The sequence below is a fragment of the Quercus robur genome, chromosome 11 (assembly GCF_932294415.1).
Source record: "Quercus robur chromosome 11, dhQueRobu3.1, whole genome shotgun sequence".
Lineage (NCBI taxonomy): Eukaryota > Viridiplantae > Streptophyta > Magnoliopsida > Fagales > Fagaceae > Quercus > Quercus robur.
In genome coordinates this window covers 5,360,874-5,375,724 of record NC_065544.1, presented here as the reverse complement: position 1 = coordinate 5,375,724, position 14,851 = coordinate 5,360,874, and the positions used below count along the sequence as shown (strand labels likewise).

General features: G+C 34.2%; 1 protein-coding gene and 1 pseudogene across 1 annotated transcript; one reads left to right on the top strand and one right to left on the bottom strand.

Annotated features, from left to right (window-relative positions):
• Positions 1-450: 450 nt before the first annotated feature.
• LOC126704645 (zinc finger protein ZAT10-like) lies at positions 451-1,241 on the bottom strand (annotated as a pseudogene).
• A 4,905-nt stretch (positions 1,242-6,146) lies between these two features.
• LOC126704644 (uncharacterized) lies at positions 6,147-8,267 on the top strand. Its single transcript, XM_050403679.1, has 6 exons — positions 6,147-6,342; positions 6,610-6,725; positions 7,151-7,171; positions 7,282-7,372; positions 7,783-7,918; positions 8,001-8,267. The coding sequence occupies exons 1-6, from the start codon at positions 6,147-6,149 to the stop codon at positions 8,140-8,142; spliced, it is 702 nt and encodes a 233-aa protein (XP_050259636.1). The 3' UTR covers positions 8,143-8,267.
• The last annotated feature ends 6,584 nt before the right edge of the window (positions 8,268-14,851 follow it).

Sequence of the window (14,851 nt, the reverse complement as noted above, 5' to 3'; positions counted from 1 at the left end):
GTAGTTGCGTTGCCGTTACAACGATCGATGTACTGAAAAATAAAACGTTTTCCAGAAGAACAAATACATATAGGTGTAGTGCTTTAGGTGGATGTGTTGTGCTGTCCTTTACACATCCATGTATTAATTTCTTAAATTTTAATCAATGGCTAGCAGCCTAGCATTGTGAGTTTGACACTTTAATATGGGTTTGATTCGTAAGTTAAAAACTTTCAGGAAACTTCAATTAGGTTTCACCTTTATTATATTGGGAGTGATAAAAACTAATAAACAAATATCTTTTAAATTGAAAGTGACTCGACTCCTTATAAAAAGCCAATAGACTGCATTATAAAATTTAACCTTAACGAATGACTTAGGGCATCCTTTAATCTGACTTAAATTAGTTCTTTATTTTCTACAGTTTTTATTTTAAAAAAATAATTATTTATTTATTCAATAATGTGCAAATAATAAGAATATAAATCCATACATATCGGTAACTTACAACTAAACAAATACATGTGGGAGAAAAGTCCACGTAAATTATTCATGAATCTAGTAAAAATTAAGGCAGGCCATTCTCGTTTCCTTGAAATTCTAGGCTAACAGTACTTCTCAACGGAACTGGGACAGAAGACTTATTTTTCAGAGGATCAAAGGTCACCTTTTCGTGCAAATTCAATGCCAGTTGACAAAAACCTAGCTAGAACTCCGGCAAGGCCGGGAAATTCAAGTCGAAGTTACGATGATTATGGTTCACAGTGGTCACACAATCATAGTGACACCGCTTGTGTCCTCCTAAGGCCTGCCCGGTCTGAAAAGTCTTTGTTGCATATAGCACATTTGTGAGTCTTACCACTTGGGTTCGAGGGTGTGTTGGAATAGTTATTGGTTCTTGTAACAATGTTGGTGAGGGAGTCTTGGTTTCCAATATGCTTTCGATGACTAGCTTTGTGTCCACCTAGAGCTTGGTATGACAAGAAGGCTTTGTTGCATAAGGTGCATTTGTAAGTGAGATCAGTTTGTGCTAATGGCAATGGAGGTGGAGTTGGTGAATTTGTGGTTGTGGTTGTGGTTGAATTGGTGTCACCTTGGCCTAGCATGAGAAGGCAAAGAGCAAGGTATTCTTCTTCTGTTGGTGGGTTTTCATTGTCAAGCCGAGGACGCTTAGACCTCTTACTCTTTGTCCATGGCTCAAGAACATTGTCATCATATGCAACAATGTGGCAGCAGCTGAAATTGGAGCTTCCAAAGTCATTTGATTAGTGAAAAATGTATGAGAAAATAGAGAGGGGAAGAGATTGAGAGTGAGTGATTATTATGTCAAGAATAAGGTATGTATTTATAATGGTTAGAATGTGTGTAATAAGTGGGAAAAAAAGAAAGAGTGAGGTGTGAAAACTTAGGAGATTGGGTTGGGAATTGAAGGTGTTGGGAGTGAAGTGTTGGCAATGCAAAAGATTGGAATATGTGGCCAAAGAAGATGGTGTGGGCAAGAGAAGATTGGTTAGTGTCAAAAAAGTTGCTTCCATGTCAACATTTTACGTGTAATTTCTTCATTATAAAAATAAATCCAAAAATCAAATTTGAACCTATATATCCCATCCACGACATTGAAATATTATATTTAGCACACTTGTTTATCGGTCAAGCATTTTCTCATTATTGACATGTAATTCTAATTGGATATAAACCAAATTAAATGGAGGCAGAGATTAGTTTTTTCTAATTATTTCTATAATAACCAACTTTATATTATTTATTGGGAAGGTTGCTTTTACGCATATATGCATTGTAAACAGTTTTTGGCTACACATCTAGGCCAAATAATTAATTGGTCACGCCAGCACTATTTTGCCTTTGGCTATGAGCATGTATTATACTTTGTAATTCGGCTTCTTGTTTTGATGTAATTAATTTAATTAATAAGAGGAAAAAAAATAAATAAAATAAAGGGCTTTTCATCATCCAGCAAGAATCAAGAGAATCACACCATCTTAGAACGCAACATTCAATCTTCTAATCATATTACTTCAATCAGAAAATTTTCGAAAATTCATGCATGGTCATTGGTTGGGTGACAATTAGTGTTGCAACACCAATCATTACCAAGATCCATATTTAAATCCATTTTGAAAAGATTAATAATACTAACTAATACCAAAAGAATATTATATAAATATATATATATATATATATATATTTATATATATATATATATATATATATATATTGTAAGGGCTCGAATTGACCCAAAGCCCAACAATTAAGAACAGTGGCTCAACAAACCCACAACAATAAATTTGTTAGAGAGTGAGCTTAATAGATGAAAACTTAATGAATTAAATATGGATCACAGTGAGTTAATCTAAAGTTGTTATGACTGAAAGATACATCAACCAAGTGTAATTAAAGTATTGTCAATAGTTTGGATGTAATCACAACTCAGAAGTGCTCAACTCATTTTGAAAACGATGTTAAAAAATGACATTTACTCACTATTTTGACCATACCTTTTGATCCACAAAAAATTTTTGAGTGAGATTTTTTTCATTAGAAAGTGGACATGTTGGGCTTTAATTTGAAGACAAATCTTTTCTAATTTAGATTTTTTTCATTAGAATTGGCTGATAATGAATTAATTGAAGGACATGATTATTTAACAACCCCGAGTGATTGATAATGAATTAATTGGACAAGATTGCCGAACAACCCTAGAAAGAATGGATTGATAGTGAATTAATTGAAGGACAAGGTTACTGAACAACCCTAGAAAGAATTGTTTATCTTGTATATGTTTTGAATTTTTTGGAATTGTTTTTGTTGTCATGTTTTAAAAGTATTGAACAAGGTGGTCGATACAGTACCGGTATCGACTGTACTGACTGGCATGTATCGTACCGGTATCGGTCATACCGGCCGGGATATACCTTACCGGTACGTATACCAATATCGAAACACCCTTATTTCATACCAGTTTAAATACTGGCCGTATCAGCCATACCAACTGATTTTGGGCATTACCGAGTGTACTGATCGATACATACCAAAAAAAAAAATTAATTAATTTTGTAAGTTTTGAATTTTTGTAAAGGCAAAATGGTAATTTATTTGCATTAACTTATTAGTATTATTTGTTTTCTTAGTATGCAATGAACAATTAAGCTTTCTATTTTTTATATTGTGTTTTTTTTTTCTTTTTTCTTTTAATTGATGCTAAAGTCTAAAATCATGAACAATTTATTCTGAATTGAGGTAATGTTTTATGGTAAACTTTTATATTTATTATAATACACACATAGATATATATTTATAAATATAAAAAATAACGGTAAACCTGAAACGGTATATCGATATTAACCGGTACCAAAATATATCGTTCCATTAGTCAAATCGATACAGCCTCCAGTACGAGATTAACTCCTTTGGTATTGAATCGAAGGAATATCAAAGATTATTCTAGAAAAAATGTTTTTCCAAGAGGTAGATGAAGATAGCAGAGATAGGAAGTGTAGAAGACATCTATAGATGCATTATAAAAGAAGATCCTCAATTGACTATATCAAGTCGCTACAAAGAGTAAATATCAAACTATAATTAACTTTTTTTTCTTTTTCTTTTTTTGAGAATGAAACTATAATTAACTTAATAATATAAGTTTGTGAAAAATGATAAAGTATTCTTAATAGAATCTTTAGAGAAGAAATGCTTGAACTAGCTAGAAAGGTTATAATGAGAAAGCTTGATCTTTTCTAGAATGATAAAACAAAGGTAATTGAAGATGCAAATGTACTTTATTCCTCTTTCAACATAGTGTTTGCAAAATTCTCGAGGAAATATCAATGCTCAATATTGATTAGCATCTGGTGTAATGGTAGGTCCACAATCATCATTCATGCTAAAAAATATCATCATTTGTCTAAAAAAATATCAATTGTGGCCTTTGGTATAATTTTTTTTTTATAAGAAATTTTTATATACATAGAACTATAGTGCCCAATTGATATGATTATCTTTATAATCTTAGGCCAGCCATATAAACCAAACTAGCTTGTAACCCGTGCTTATGCATAGAAACACTCAACAATAGTAATTATTATCTTATCTAAGTGAATGAGGTAATTTTTTTGACTTTCACATTGAGTATTATAAATTGATCATTATCATTGTGGTCTTTTTGGCACAAAAAATTTAAAATAGTACCAAGCACCCCCCCCCCCCCCCTCTTTTTATTTTAAATGATGGCCTTGATTTTATATGTATGCAATTGACAGGTCTTTAAAAAGAAAGAAAGAAAAAATTAAATCCTATCCATAAAAGAAATTTGTGAAATTGCACAAAGAAACCAAAATAAACATAAAATATATCCAACCACATGGATATTGCACGGGATCTCGATCCAAAAACATAAAACCTCATGAATTGGTTGGTACTTGATAGTTGATACTTTAGAATGGTAAGCAGGAAAGTAATCAGTTTACTTAATATTTTATTTTAATTTAAAATTTTCAATTGAAGAAAGTATAAACCCTAGACACTTCTTTTTCTAGAAATCTTATAATACCTTCTTACTCTAAGCCATCTAGAACACCCTTGAAAAACCTAAAATGAAAGCCCTAATAAGCATAACACAAAGAGATTATTATTTTTTTAGAATCAGTCTTTAATATTTAATACGGTTACTCAGGAATAAAAATATTTAAATACCATTAAACTATAAGGCTTTTTTAATAGAAGTTTAAGAGCATGGACCCAAACAAGATACAACACATTAGGGATGCAATCCTTAATTAATTAGGAGATATATATATATATATATATATATATTGTAAGGACTTGCATGAGACCCTCAACCCAACGGATGTGGACAATGGCCCAACGAGCCCAAATCAATATATTTGTTATAGAGAGTGTATTTTATAAGTAAGAAACTCAATAAGTCAAGTACAGACCATGATAGATTGGAATCGTGCTAGAAGGATAAGAAAGCACAACTTGAATGGAATTACGATCCTCGGTCAAGTCCGAGGAGGGAGTGTTCTTATATTAACTCAGGCTTTTTCTTTTAAGTACAAAATGTTCTCTGTTTGTTTTCTCTCCCTTTTTCATGCCCCATTTCTCACTAGAACCTTTTTCTTATATAGTCCTATTCTTCTCAATCCCAACCTTCCACCTGTTAACTCTGTAAATGATATCCTGGATGCTTATCCCATCAGAACCTTCCTAGAAAATTGGTGTGTCGCTATAAGGCTGAACATCACTGTTTAGGCATTACTTCCACATAAATGTGGCTAGTTGGTTAGGTGTAATACATTTAATGTGGTGGAGGCAGCCTTCTTCTTAGATATTTCTTAGTTCACTGTTGACTCTTTTCTCTGAAGCTTATCTTCCCAAAGCATGACTAAGTAGGGGTCTCTAGCTACGAGCACTAAAGATTGAGTGGCTACTTTTCTTATTTCATGCTTTCCAAAAGGGATCTTGGAACATACTTAATAGAGGGGCTTAGAAAGCATAGAGCCTTAAGTGATAGCTAGTATGGAAAAAGGGAAAACAACACTAGATTTGGTCTGCAGAAATGGAGACATCTACTACTTGCACAATTTGAGAATGGCCCCAACTTACAACCACTCGCATAAGTCTGCCACAAGAGACAATCAGTACCAGTACTATTAGATTCCATGATCTTAAAGCACACATATATGTATGTATGTATAATGTTTTCATACAAATGATGATATCAATGATATCATACATAAAAGGACACCCCCCCTCCCCCCTCCCCCGCCCAAAAAAAAAAAACGAGTGATGCAGTAAGAGCCAAGAGGTACCTTATGTTTATCATTTGGTTGATTTAGTGGCCTTGTTTGTGCTCCAATTGCAACCAGACATTTAGTCGGTATATGAAAGGGGTTACATGTATGACTCAATTAATATTACGAGCAAAAATGAGATTTTAAAATATGTACCTCAATTTTATAAAATGTATAATGTGGGTCCCCAAAGAATTAGATACAAACTCTATATTAAAAAAAAAAAAAAAAAAAAGCCCAACAAAGTGCTTAGATTTGTATTTATTTTCCTCCCTCTATAAATAGAGGTTTGTGCAAGAGTAGAGTGACCAAGTAAAACCTCTCTGCATTCACTTACCCCTAAGTTCTATTCCTATGGCCCCTGTACCCCTTTCTCCAGTCAAGGTTGGGCACATTGATGATGTCCAGGAACTAAGAAACGCTAAGCCAACTACAATTCCAGAAAGATTTGTAAGGGACATGACAGAGAGGCGAACACTAGCCACAGCTCTATCATCAACTAGTGTTTTGGTCTCCATGATTGTACCTTCTATACTTGCATGGGGATACTGTACTCTCCATGATTGTACCTTCTATACTTGCATCCCACGCAAGTATAGAAGGTACAATCATGGATAGTACAGTAAACACTATGTAACAAGCAAGTTGCAAGGTAAAAAAGCCCTGGATTTTGCCAAGATTCACACAAAGATCTCGAACTGGGAAGGCCCACTTAGCCCCCCTACCTTGGGATACCCATTATTAAACTTTGTATAAAGGGTACAATATGATTAAGTTTCTGGTTTTTTCTTTTTTTTCTTTTTTTCTGGTCTGGGAGGTACCGACGAAGGCACGGCCGCAGTCGAAGCTGAAGTCGGAGCCCCTACAGGCATCGTAGCTATGAAGAGCGCTCTCATGGGGGACGTGGTTCTAGCAAAAACGGGACAGACGAAGGCACTCACAAAATTTTCCCCCTAAAAATTTGCGTTTGGGAGTGTTCTGAAGGATCAATTTTTGTTATCTACAAGCCCTTTATCTACATTTCTTCAAATTATTCTGCTTAGGGGGAAAATTTTGGTTAGTGAATTTCATACGAGATTGATATCAATGTGTTGTAGATTTTAATGGATAAGAATTCTTACGTAGCCTGTCTTGGGTCCTTGCCATGATGCAATGACTACTTTATGCAATTACAGCGTTGCTGATTGCACCTTTATGTTGCTCCGCAGGCTTTACATTTTCTATTTTCATTTTCTGTTTTCAATATGCTAATTGAAAATAATTTTACCAGCTTTAAATTTTAATGTGTTGCAGGATGATGATGATGATATTAGTGGTGATTAGGATATGTCTTTTGGTTCTGCTGAGGATGATGAGAGCCTGAAGAGACACCTAAGAAGGTATAGAAATATATCTTGTATTCTCTATAACTCTCTCTTCTATCTATTTGAATATTTTTGACGTTGCTGATGTTTTTATAAATTGTTGATATCACCTCTTTTTGTTGAAGGTTGAATCAAGCAAGAAGAGACCTTCTGAATCCGCAACTAAAACTCCAGTCCCTACTAAAAATGCAAAAGCAGCTGCTACTCAAAAAACTGGTGAGTTTGTTTCTATGTTGTCCAAATTTGTGGTTGCTTGCTTTTTAAACTAAGGGTCCACGGGTTTGATGATCATGCATGTTTTGTCCCTACAATCAAAGTTGACCTTCCATTTCTTATTCTGGTTGTGTTATTTGTTTCCTAAAAAATCAAAGTTGATCACATGGAAAAATATCTATGTTTGCAACAGTTTCACTCTCTTTTCATGTGTGTTTAATTCCACATCAATTGTTTCATCTCTTGTCCACGCAAATAGGTCACGCTTTTTGTTGTGACATGATTGGAATCAATTATTTTTCTGGAAATATGTATCTTCCTGTGACATGATTGGAATCAATAATTTTCTGAGAAAAGCTTACTAAATTCTGCACCTTTAACATGATTTCCTATTTTTTGTTTATATGCTTTAGATGGTAAGAAGGTCGGTGGTCATACAGAGACTCCACATCCTTCCAAGAAGGGTGCAAAGACTCCTGCAACTAGTGAGCAATCTAAGCAGAAGTCCCCAAAATCTGGTGGTTCATTCTCTTGCCAGACCTGCAGCAAGTATGTTTACTCACTCCACTTTTCTCCAATTCTATAACTGAGGTTGCTTTCTAGTCTCACATGCTTCTCTATATATGCACAGGACTTTCGGCTCTGAAGTTGGTCTTCAGACTTCAGTCCCACACAAAGGCCAAGCATGCTGGCGATTAGTGACTGGGCTATCACAACATTTGCTGCTGTGGCATGATCTGGATTTTCCTGGAAATGGATTCATAGAGAGCTAGGGGTTATTAGATTTTGGCACCATACATGAAAGAGGGTTCTAGTTGAATGTCCTGTTTTTGGAGTTTGTCTTTCCGAATTTAGTTCTCTCATATTTTTGGATAACGTAAAACGAGGTTATTTTTATTGTAATTATGATTTTTTTTTTCTTCTTGCTTTGTAATCTGCTTTTATTTTACATAACATGGGAGAATGATGGAAGTCTTGGGGTGAAGGAAAAATAAGTAACCTGAAAATTTGCAGCTCTGTTTTTGACTTTTTGGTGCCCAGTTCTACATAACAGGCTCCGAAACCAATTCAACATCGTGTGCATTGAAAATTACCTAAAACATGGAAGAGAGAGAGAGAGAGGACGTTTGATTTCTTTTGCAAATCACTCTAGCTCTAACGCAAACTACTATAGAAACCCGGGTGCATAGTCTGTCATCAATATTCAATTTTGAGTGAGGTTGGTACTGGTTTTATGATATATCGATCAAAATGATTTTGGGAGAGCCAAAATGGGGTATTGATATTTGATATTTGTCCCCTTTTTGTTTGGCTTCTTAGGAATACAGGATGCTGTTTCCAACCAAAAAAAATAAAAAGTTTAAAAATAAAGAACACCTCATTTTGGATTTCTTGTTTACTGATGTTTGGTCGCTGTAGCGATTGGAAAATATGCGTCGTTAAGTTTGGAAAGTTGGTTTTCAAAATTAATGATGTTTTGAGTGATTGGAGCAGTGTTTGTAAGGTGGAAAGTAGGTCAAGAAGAGAATGTGTTATTTGAGCTAAATATAAGTCACATCAGTTTCTATTCTAAGTGGAATATAAAACCATGACCACTTACTACCTGCTGCCCATATTCAATGTTTTCAAATAGGCATGAACTGCTCAAGTATGCGATCTAACCAAAATCTAAATTTTAGCATATATAAGTTTTGACATCTGTCTTTTTATTTCAGCCTAAGATAGTAAGATATGAATTTTAAATGGTTTACATACAAATATAATTTTAAAGTAAAGTGAAATTTTATTTGTTTTTAAACAATTTTGTCTAAAAAAATGTGTCTTTGTAAAAGCAAAAAATATTATTTTTGTTATATAATTTTGTCTAAAAAAATGTGTCTTTGTATAAGTAAAAAATATTATCTTTGTAAAACTATACTGTGCATCACATAGGTCAATAGCTAGTATTTAAATTTTTTTTTTTTTAAAATCATCCTTAATCAAAGTTATAAGAAAGAACAAAAATCCATTGAGAGAGAGAGAGAGAGTACTATTAGCGATGGCCAGAGTTCGTCGAAACAACACAAAAAGCCGTCGCAGATTAGTATTGTCGACGGTAAAAGGCCGTCGACTGCCGTCGGAAAAAGCCTTGTTGGTAATACTATATTATTGACGAGACCGTTGCTAACACTCATTTTCGACAGCACCACTCCGTCGTAAGTACTTGATAATTGCCGTCATAGATTCAACTTCATACGAGGAAGTTGGACGACCAAATACCTTTTGTGACGACATTCGGCCGTCGTTAATGCATAGTTTCGACGACAAAATGCCGTCGTAGTTATTTCATTTGTCATCAACAATACAACTTTATATGAGGAAGTCATATGACCAAATACTTTCTACGACGAACTAAGGCTGTTGTTAATACCTTTTTTGACGAATAAAAGCCATCATAATTATTTGGTTTGTTGTCGACAATGTAACTTCATACGAGGAAGTCAAACGACCAAATACTTTCTACGACGAACTAAGGCCGTTGTTAATACCTTTTTTGACGAATAAAAGCTGTCGTAATTACTTGGTTTGTCGTCGACAATGTAACTTCATACGAGGAAGTCAAACGACCAAATACTTTCTACGATGAACTGAGGCCGTTGTTAATACATTTTTGACGAATACAAGCCGTCGTAATTACTTGGTTTGTCGTCGACAATGTAACTTCATACGAGGAAGTCAAACGACCAAATACTTTCTACGACGAACTAAGGCCGTTGTTAATGCCCTTGTTTTGATGAATAAAAGCTGTCATAAGTACTTGGTTTGACGTTGAAAATAACTTTTGCGATGAACTATAGTTGTCGTTAATGTAGTTTTTCAATGACTAAAAGCCATCGTAAAATAATTGGTTTTTTGTCAATAATACATTATCAATGTGACCATTTACCTTTTTCAATGAACTTTGACCATTATTGAAACCTATTCACCACGTCAGTGATACATTATTTGCAATAAAATAACTCTGTCAATAATAAAAGAGAGATCATTTCTAATATTTTAATTGCGAGGAAACATAAATCTCCCAAAAGTTTTTCTATTCAAATAACAAGCACAAATCCATAATTGTCCAAATCTAGAAAGCACATAATGCAATAGAAAAAATATTAAAACATCTATAAAATAGAATAAAAAATATTAATTAAAACGTCTAAATGAAAGCTATAATATTCTTCACCAAACTTGAAAACATAAATATTGGAAGATCAATCATCATCTGAGTCAGTATTCTCCTTCTGTGAGTCATCTGAGTCATCTTCTTCCTCAGAGTCATCTTCCTCCTCAGAGTCATCTTCTGTATTTTCATCCACATTTTGATTTCCTTCTCCAGCATTGGTCTGTAATATTTTGATTAAACTAAATAAGTATAAAAAAAAATTATTACTATGCAAATTATATTTACAATACATAGTAAAGATATTGAAACGTATTAATTTAACAACATCAACAACAATCCCCACAATGAATAACAATGGTATTATCAACATCAAAGAATACAAGATCCTTACTAACAAGAACCTTGTAGTTCTCTTGTGAATGAGAACTTCAAAGAATAAATTTGCCACCAATAGTCACATTAATAACATTTTCATAACAAACACTACAAATCATGTACTTTGCATGGATAGGTAAAGATATACTAATTTAAATAACATTTTTTTAATCTAAATTTAGCGATCCAAATAATTGAAATCTATAATGAGCAACTTTACAACTTATTTCAACAACCTCAAGAAAATAGCAAAAATATTAATGTTGATTATACTGAAAAATATATAAATATACCTGTGTAGTAGGTTCTTGCATAGAATTAAAGCCCATCTTTTTCAAAGCAAACCTTATCATACTAGGCATTTCCTCTTTCAATTGATTGATTTCTCCCTGCAATTTCATTTTCTCAGCAGAATTTTTATCCTCTGCTTCTTTAAAACGAAGCTCAAAATCCTCCTTTTCTTTTAAGCGATCCACTTAACATCGCTTACTACACTGGCTAGATGAACTTGGGCCATACACATCTCTAGGCTTGACACCGGCACCCATGCCAAGCACACAACCACGAGTAGGAGGTCCAGTCACTTCAAAGAATATTTGACTATCATTAACAATCTCACCCTAAGATGCAACCTCTGATTTCCTTGCATCCATTTTTTCCTAAAACAAGATTTATTCCGTTATTAGATATATACAAACTTTAAATTCAAAAAGCATTTAAAAATAATAATAGTAATAATAATAACATACATATAATTTTTGTGCTTTTTCACTGGCAAAAGTAACACCATCCTTTTTCATATGCATCGACTTGAAACATTCGATTGGACTTGGTTCACAACCATTCTTCTCCTCCTATGACCATTTTAAAAGGAAAATCATAAGATAAATCAATTCAATATACGAACTAATGTTATAGAAATTTAACATGGCAATTTTATCATACCAATTCTTTTCTACGCTTAGCCATTGGTACAGAACCTGTAGTCGCAATGATAGCCTGATTTTCTTTGCGATTTCTTTTGTTTCTATCACTCTTTTCCTGGTTTCATGAAAAAAATACACTAAATGAGTTAATTATCAAACATGTGCTTCTAAGAAAGATTTTAGAAAAAAATATATATTAAAAAAAAAACTGTTAATAAAGTTCATTTTATAATCACCTGCCACTTGCCATTATTCCATTTGTTGCACATCTCTTTCCAAATAGTTGGAGTTACATCATCATGGGGATGCTTGTACCATTCATCTTGAGGAATTTCATTTGTTACACAGTGTTTCCTAAGGTGCCACATCCAATCAGGATAGCGTCGTTTGACATGCTCATCAAATACCTCCCTCTCAAGAACTAAGTCATTTGTCTCAAATTTTGCTTCTTTGTATAACTGATAAAGCATATTCAGTTGTTCTTTAGGGTATTCTGAAAAAGTTGTCCATGGCCCAGTAATGTTTTGGTGGAACTTAATAGTAATCTCTTGGGGTATTTTCTTTTCTATGAATCTAATAAAATGAAAGAAACACAAAGCATGTAAAATATTACATATAAATGAAATGTAAGCACTAAAAAATAAATGATTAAAGTAACCAAAAAATAGGGAAAAAAGACCTTCTGTCATGTATCTCACACTTGCGGTTATGACCTGGATAAACACCCTTAGCCTTTCCCCGACCTCTTTTCTTTTGTACAGTAGATCCTACCAATAATGGAATAAGTAAAAATAAATAAATAAGCTGTAAGCATAAAATTGATATATTAGCATATAAACTTTAGGAAAATATTAAGTATTACCTTCGCTGCCCCCATTAATCACACTATTAGAAGAAACAAGTGTTTCATTAGTTGGTGACTCAGATGATGAAGGTGTAACTTGTGATTGACTACCACTATCACCTTTATCTCTTGCTTGTTTTATAGCTCGCTTCTTACTTTTCTTTGCCATTTCACCTGTAACGTAGTTAAAAAGAAAGCCACATCATTGATAAGTTGTAATTATTTAATCAACAAAAACATAATTAAAACCAAGGACCTTATTAGAAATATCAATATAAAGATTTTTAAAAAAAATGTGATAGATAAACTTATTATAAAAGTTAAAAACCAAAAAACTAACTTAACAACACCACCTCTAAATTTATTGTAAACTAACTAACATGAAAAGCTTAATCAAATTTTAGAGATCCACTAATTTAATTAAATAATTATATATAAATAACATGTATAGCTTTAACAGATTGCTAAAGTTTTTTTTTTTTTTTTGGTTAAAAGGAACTATTATTAAACAACTAAGTCAAAATGGCTAAGTTAAAGGCAACAAGCCTACATACACTTTCCCCCATTAGTATCAAAATACACAAAGTTTGAGATTGCTAAAGTTTAGCCAAAAAAAAAAAAAAAAAAACTAAAGTTACTTTTTACGGTACCCCCTTATATTATTATATATCTATAAGACTAATATTATTATTATAATACTATTATTATAGGGTCACAGCTTTAACAAAACAAATGCTTAAATTATTGAAAAGTGCTCAGTAAGAGATTCTAGTCTCCTTGCATATTTACAGACAATGGAATAGTCAACGGTACACTAATCAATATTATATTATTATATATCCACATCAAACACCAACCATTCATTCAAATATATTTTTTTAATCAAAATAAATTTCAGCCATTCATTCTACCCAACCATCCACTATCACTATATCTCTATTCAGGTGATTCATTTAACCAGTACGCAGTATAACTTATAACTGTACCAAAAACTAAGTGCAGACAAAGAGAGTGAGATAGAGTAAGTGATACCAGTGGCTCTCGTGCCTTGGCGCATGTAGATGCAGTTGATGTCTTGCAGCCACTTGCAAGAGGTTGTGTACCCCCGTGAGTGAGGGTGTGTGGTGGTCCTCTCCTGTTTTGAGAGGAATCTTCTGGTGTTTAGAATAGCTGATCTTCTATCAAGTAGTAACATAGGATGGCGGAGGAACTGGAAAGGCTCTGGAGAAAGTTGTCCTTTACGGAGGAAGAGGATGAAGGGATTGAAATAGATTCCAACTGTACCAGGACAGCTAGGGAGATAGGAAAGAATTGTGTGTTAATGAAAATCCTAGCCCACAAAAGTATTAGCATCAAAGCACTTAGGAAAAATATGAGAATGCTTTGGAAACCAAACAAGAATGTGCAGATATCTGAGGTGGATGAAGATCTATTCCTGGTGGAATTTGGGGATGGTAGGGACAAGAAAAAAGTGTTGGATATGTGTCCCTGGAGTTATGAAAAGCAGCTGGTCCTTCTCCATGAGTTCGACGGAAAACTTACCCCGAGAGAGGTTGAGATGAAGTGGGCACCTTTTTGGGTCCAAATCTTCAACCTTCCATTGAACTGTAGGACGAAGGAGATAGGACAAGCAATCGGGGGCAAGTTGGGGGAGGTGTTGGAGATTGATGTTCAGGAGTCGGGGGTTCAATGGGGAACGTGTTTGAGGGTGAAGGTGTGTGTAGATGTGATTAAGAGATTGGTTAGGGGAAAAAATATTACTGTAGAGGGGGGGGGGGGGAGTGCAGATGGGTCAACTTTAAGTACGAACGTTTGCCGAACTTCTGCTATCGGTGCGGACTGCTGAACCACGCATTAAGGGATTGCCCAGAAAACGGTGTAGGAAATCATGGAAAAGATGGGGAGATGCTTCAGTACGGAGCTTGGTTGAGAGGCGATATTATGAGAAGAGCTGCGCAAGATCAATATAAAATGGGCACGGGAAGAGGAATGGATGCAGACACACACCGGTGGAACGCCGGAGCTGAAACGGAAAAAAGAAAGGTAATTTCCAGGCTGGATGAGATCTCAGTGGGGGTTGGTGGGGTGCATGGTTCGAGTCAGCAAGGCTGGGCGGTGAACCCGCTGACACAGAACAGAGGAAAAGATGGGGAAGGTGTAAAAGTGTCAGATGTCTTACACGA

Excerpts from the sequence above, each read along its gene's own strand:
- LOC126704644 (XM_050403679.1), top strand. The coding sequence starts at position 6,147 with ATGGCCCCTGTACCCCTTTCTCCAGTCAAGGTTGGGCACATTGATGAT. Across the intron at positions 6,343-6,609 it reads TATACTTGCATGGGGATACT|GTACCGACGAAGGCACGGCC; the intron begins GTACTCTCCATG and ends CTGGTCTGGGAG. Across the intron at positions 7,373-7,782 it reads AGCTGCTACTCAAAAAACTG|ATGGTAAGAAGGTCGGTGGT; the intron begins GTGAGTTTGTTT and ends TATATGCTTTAG.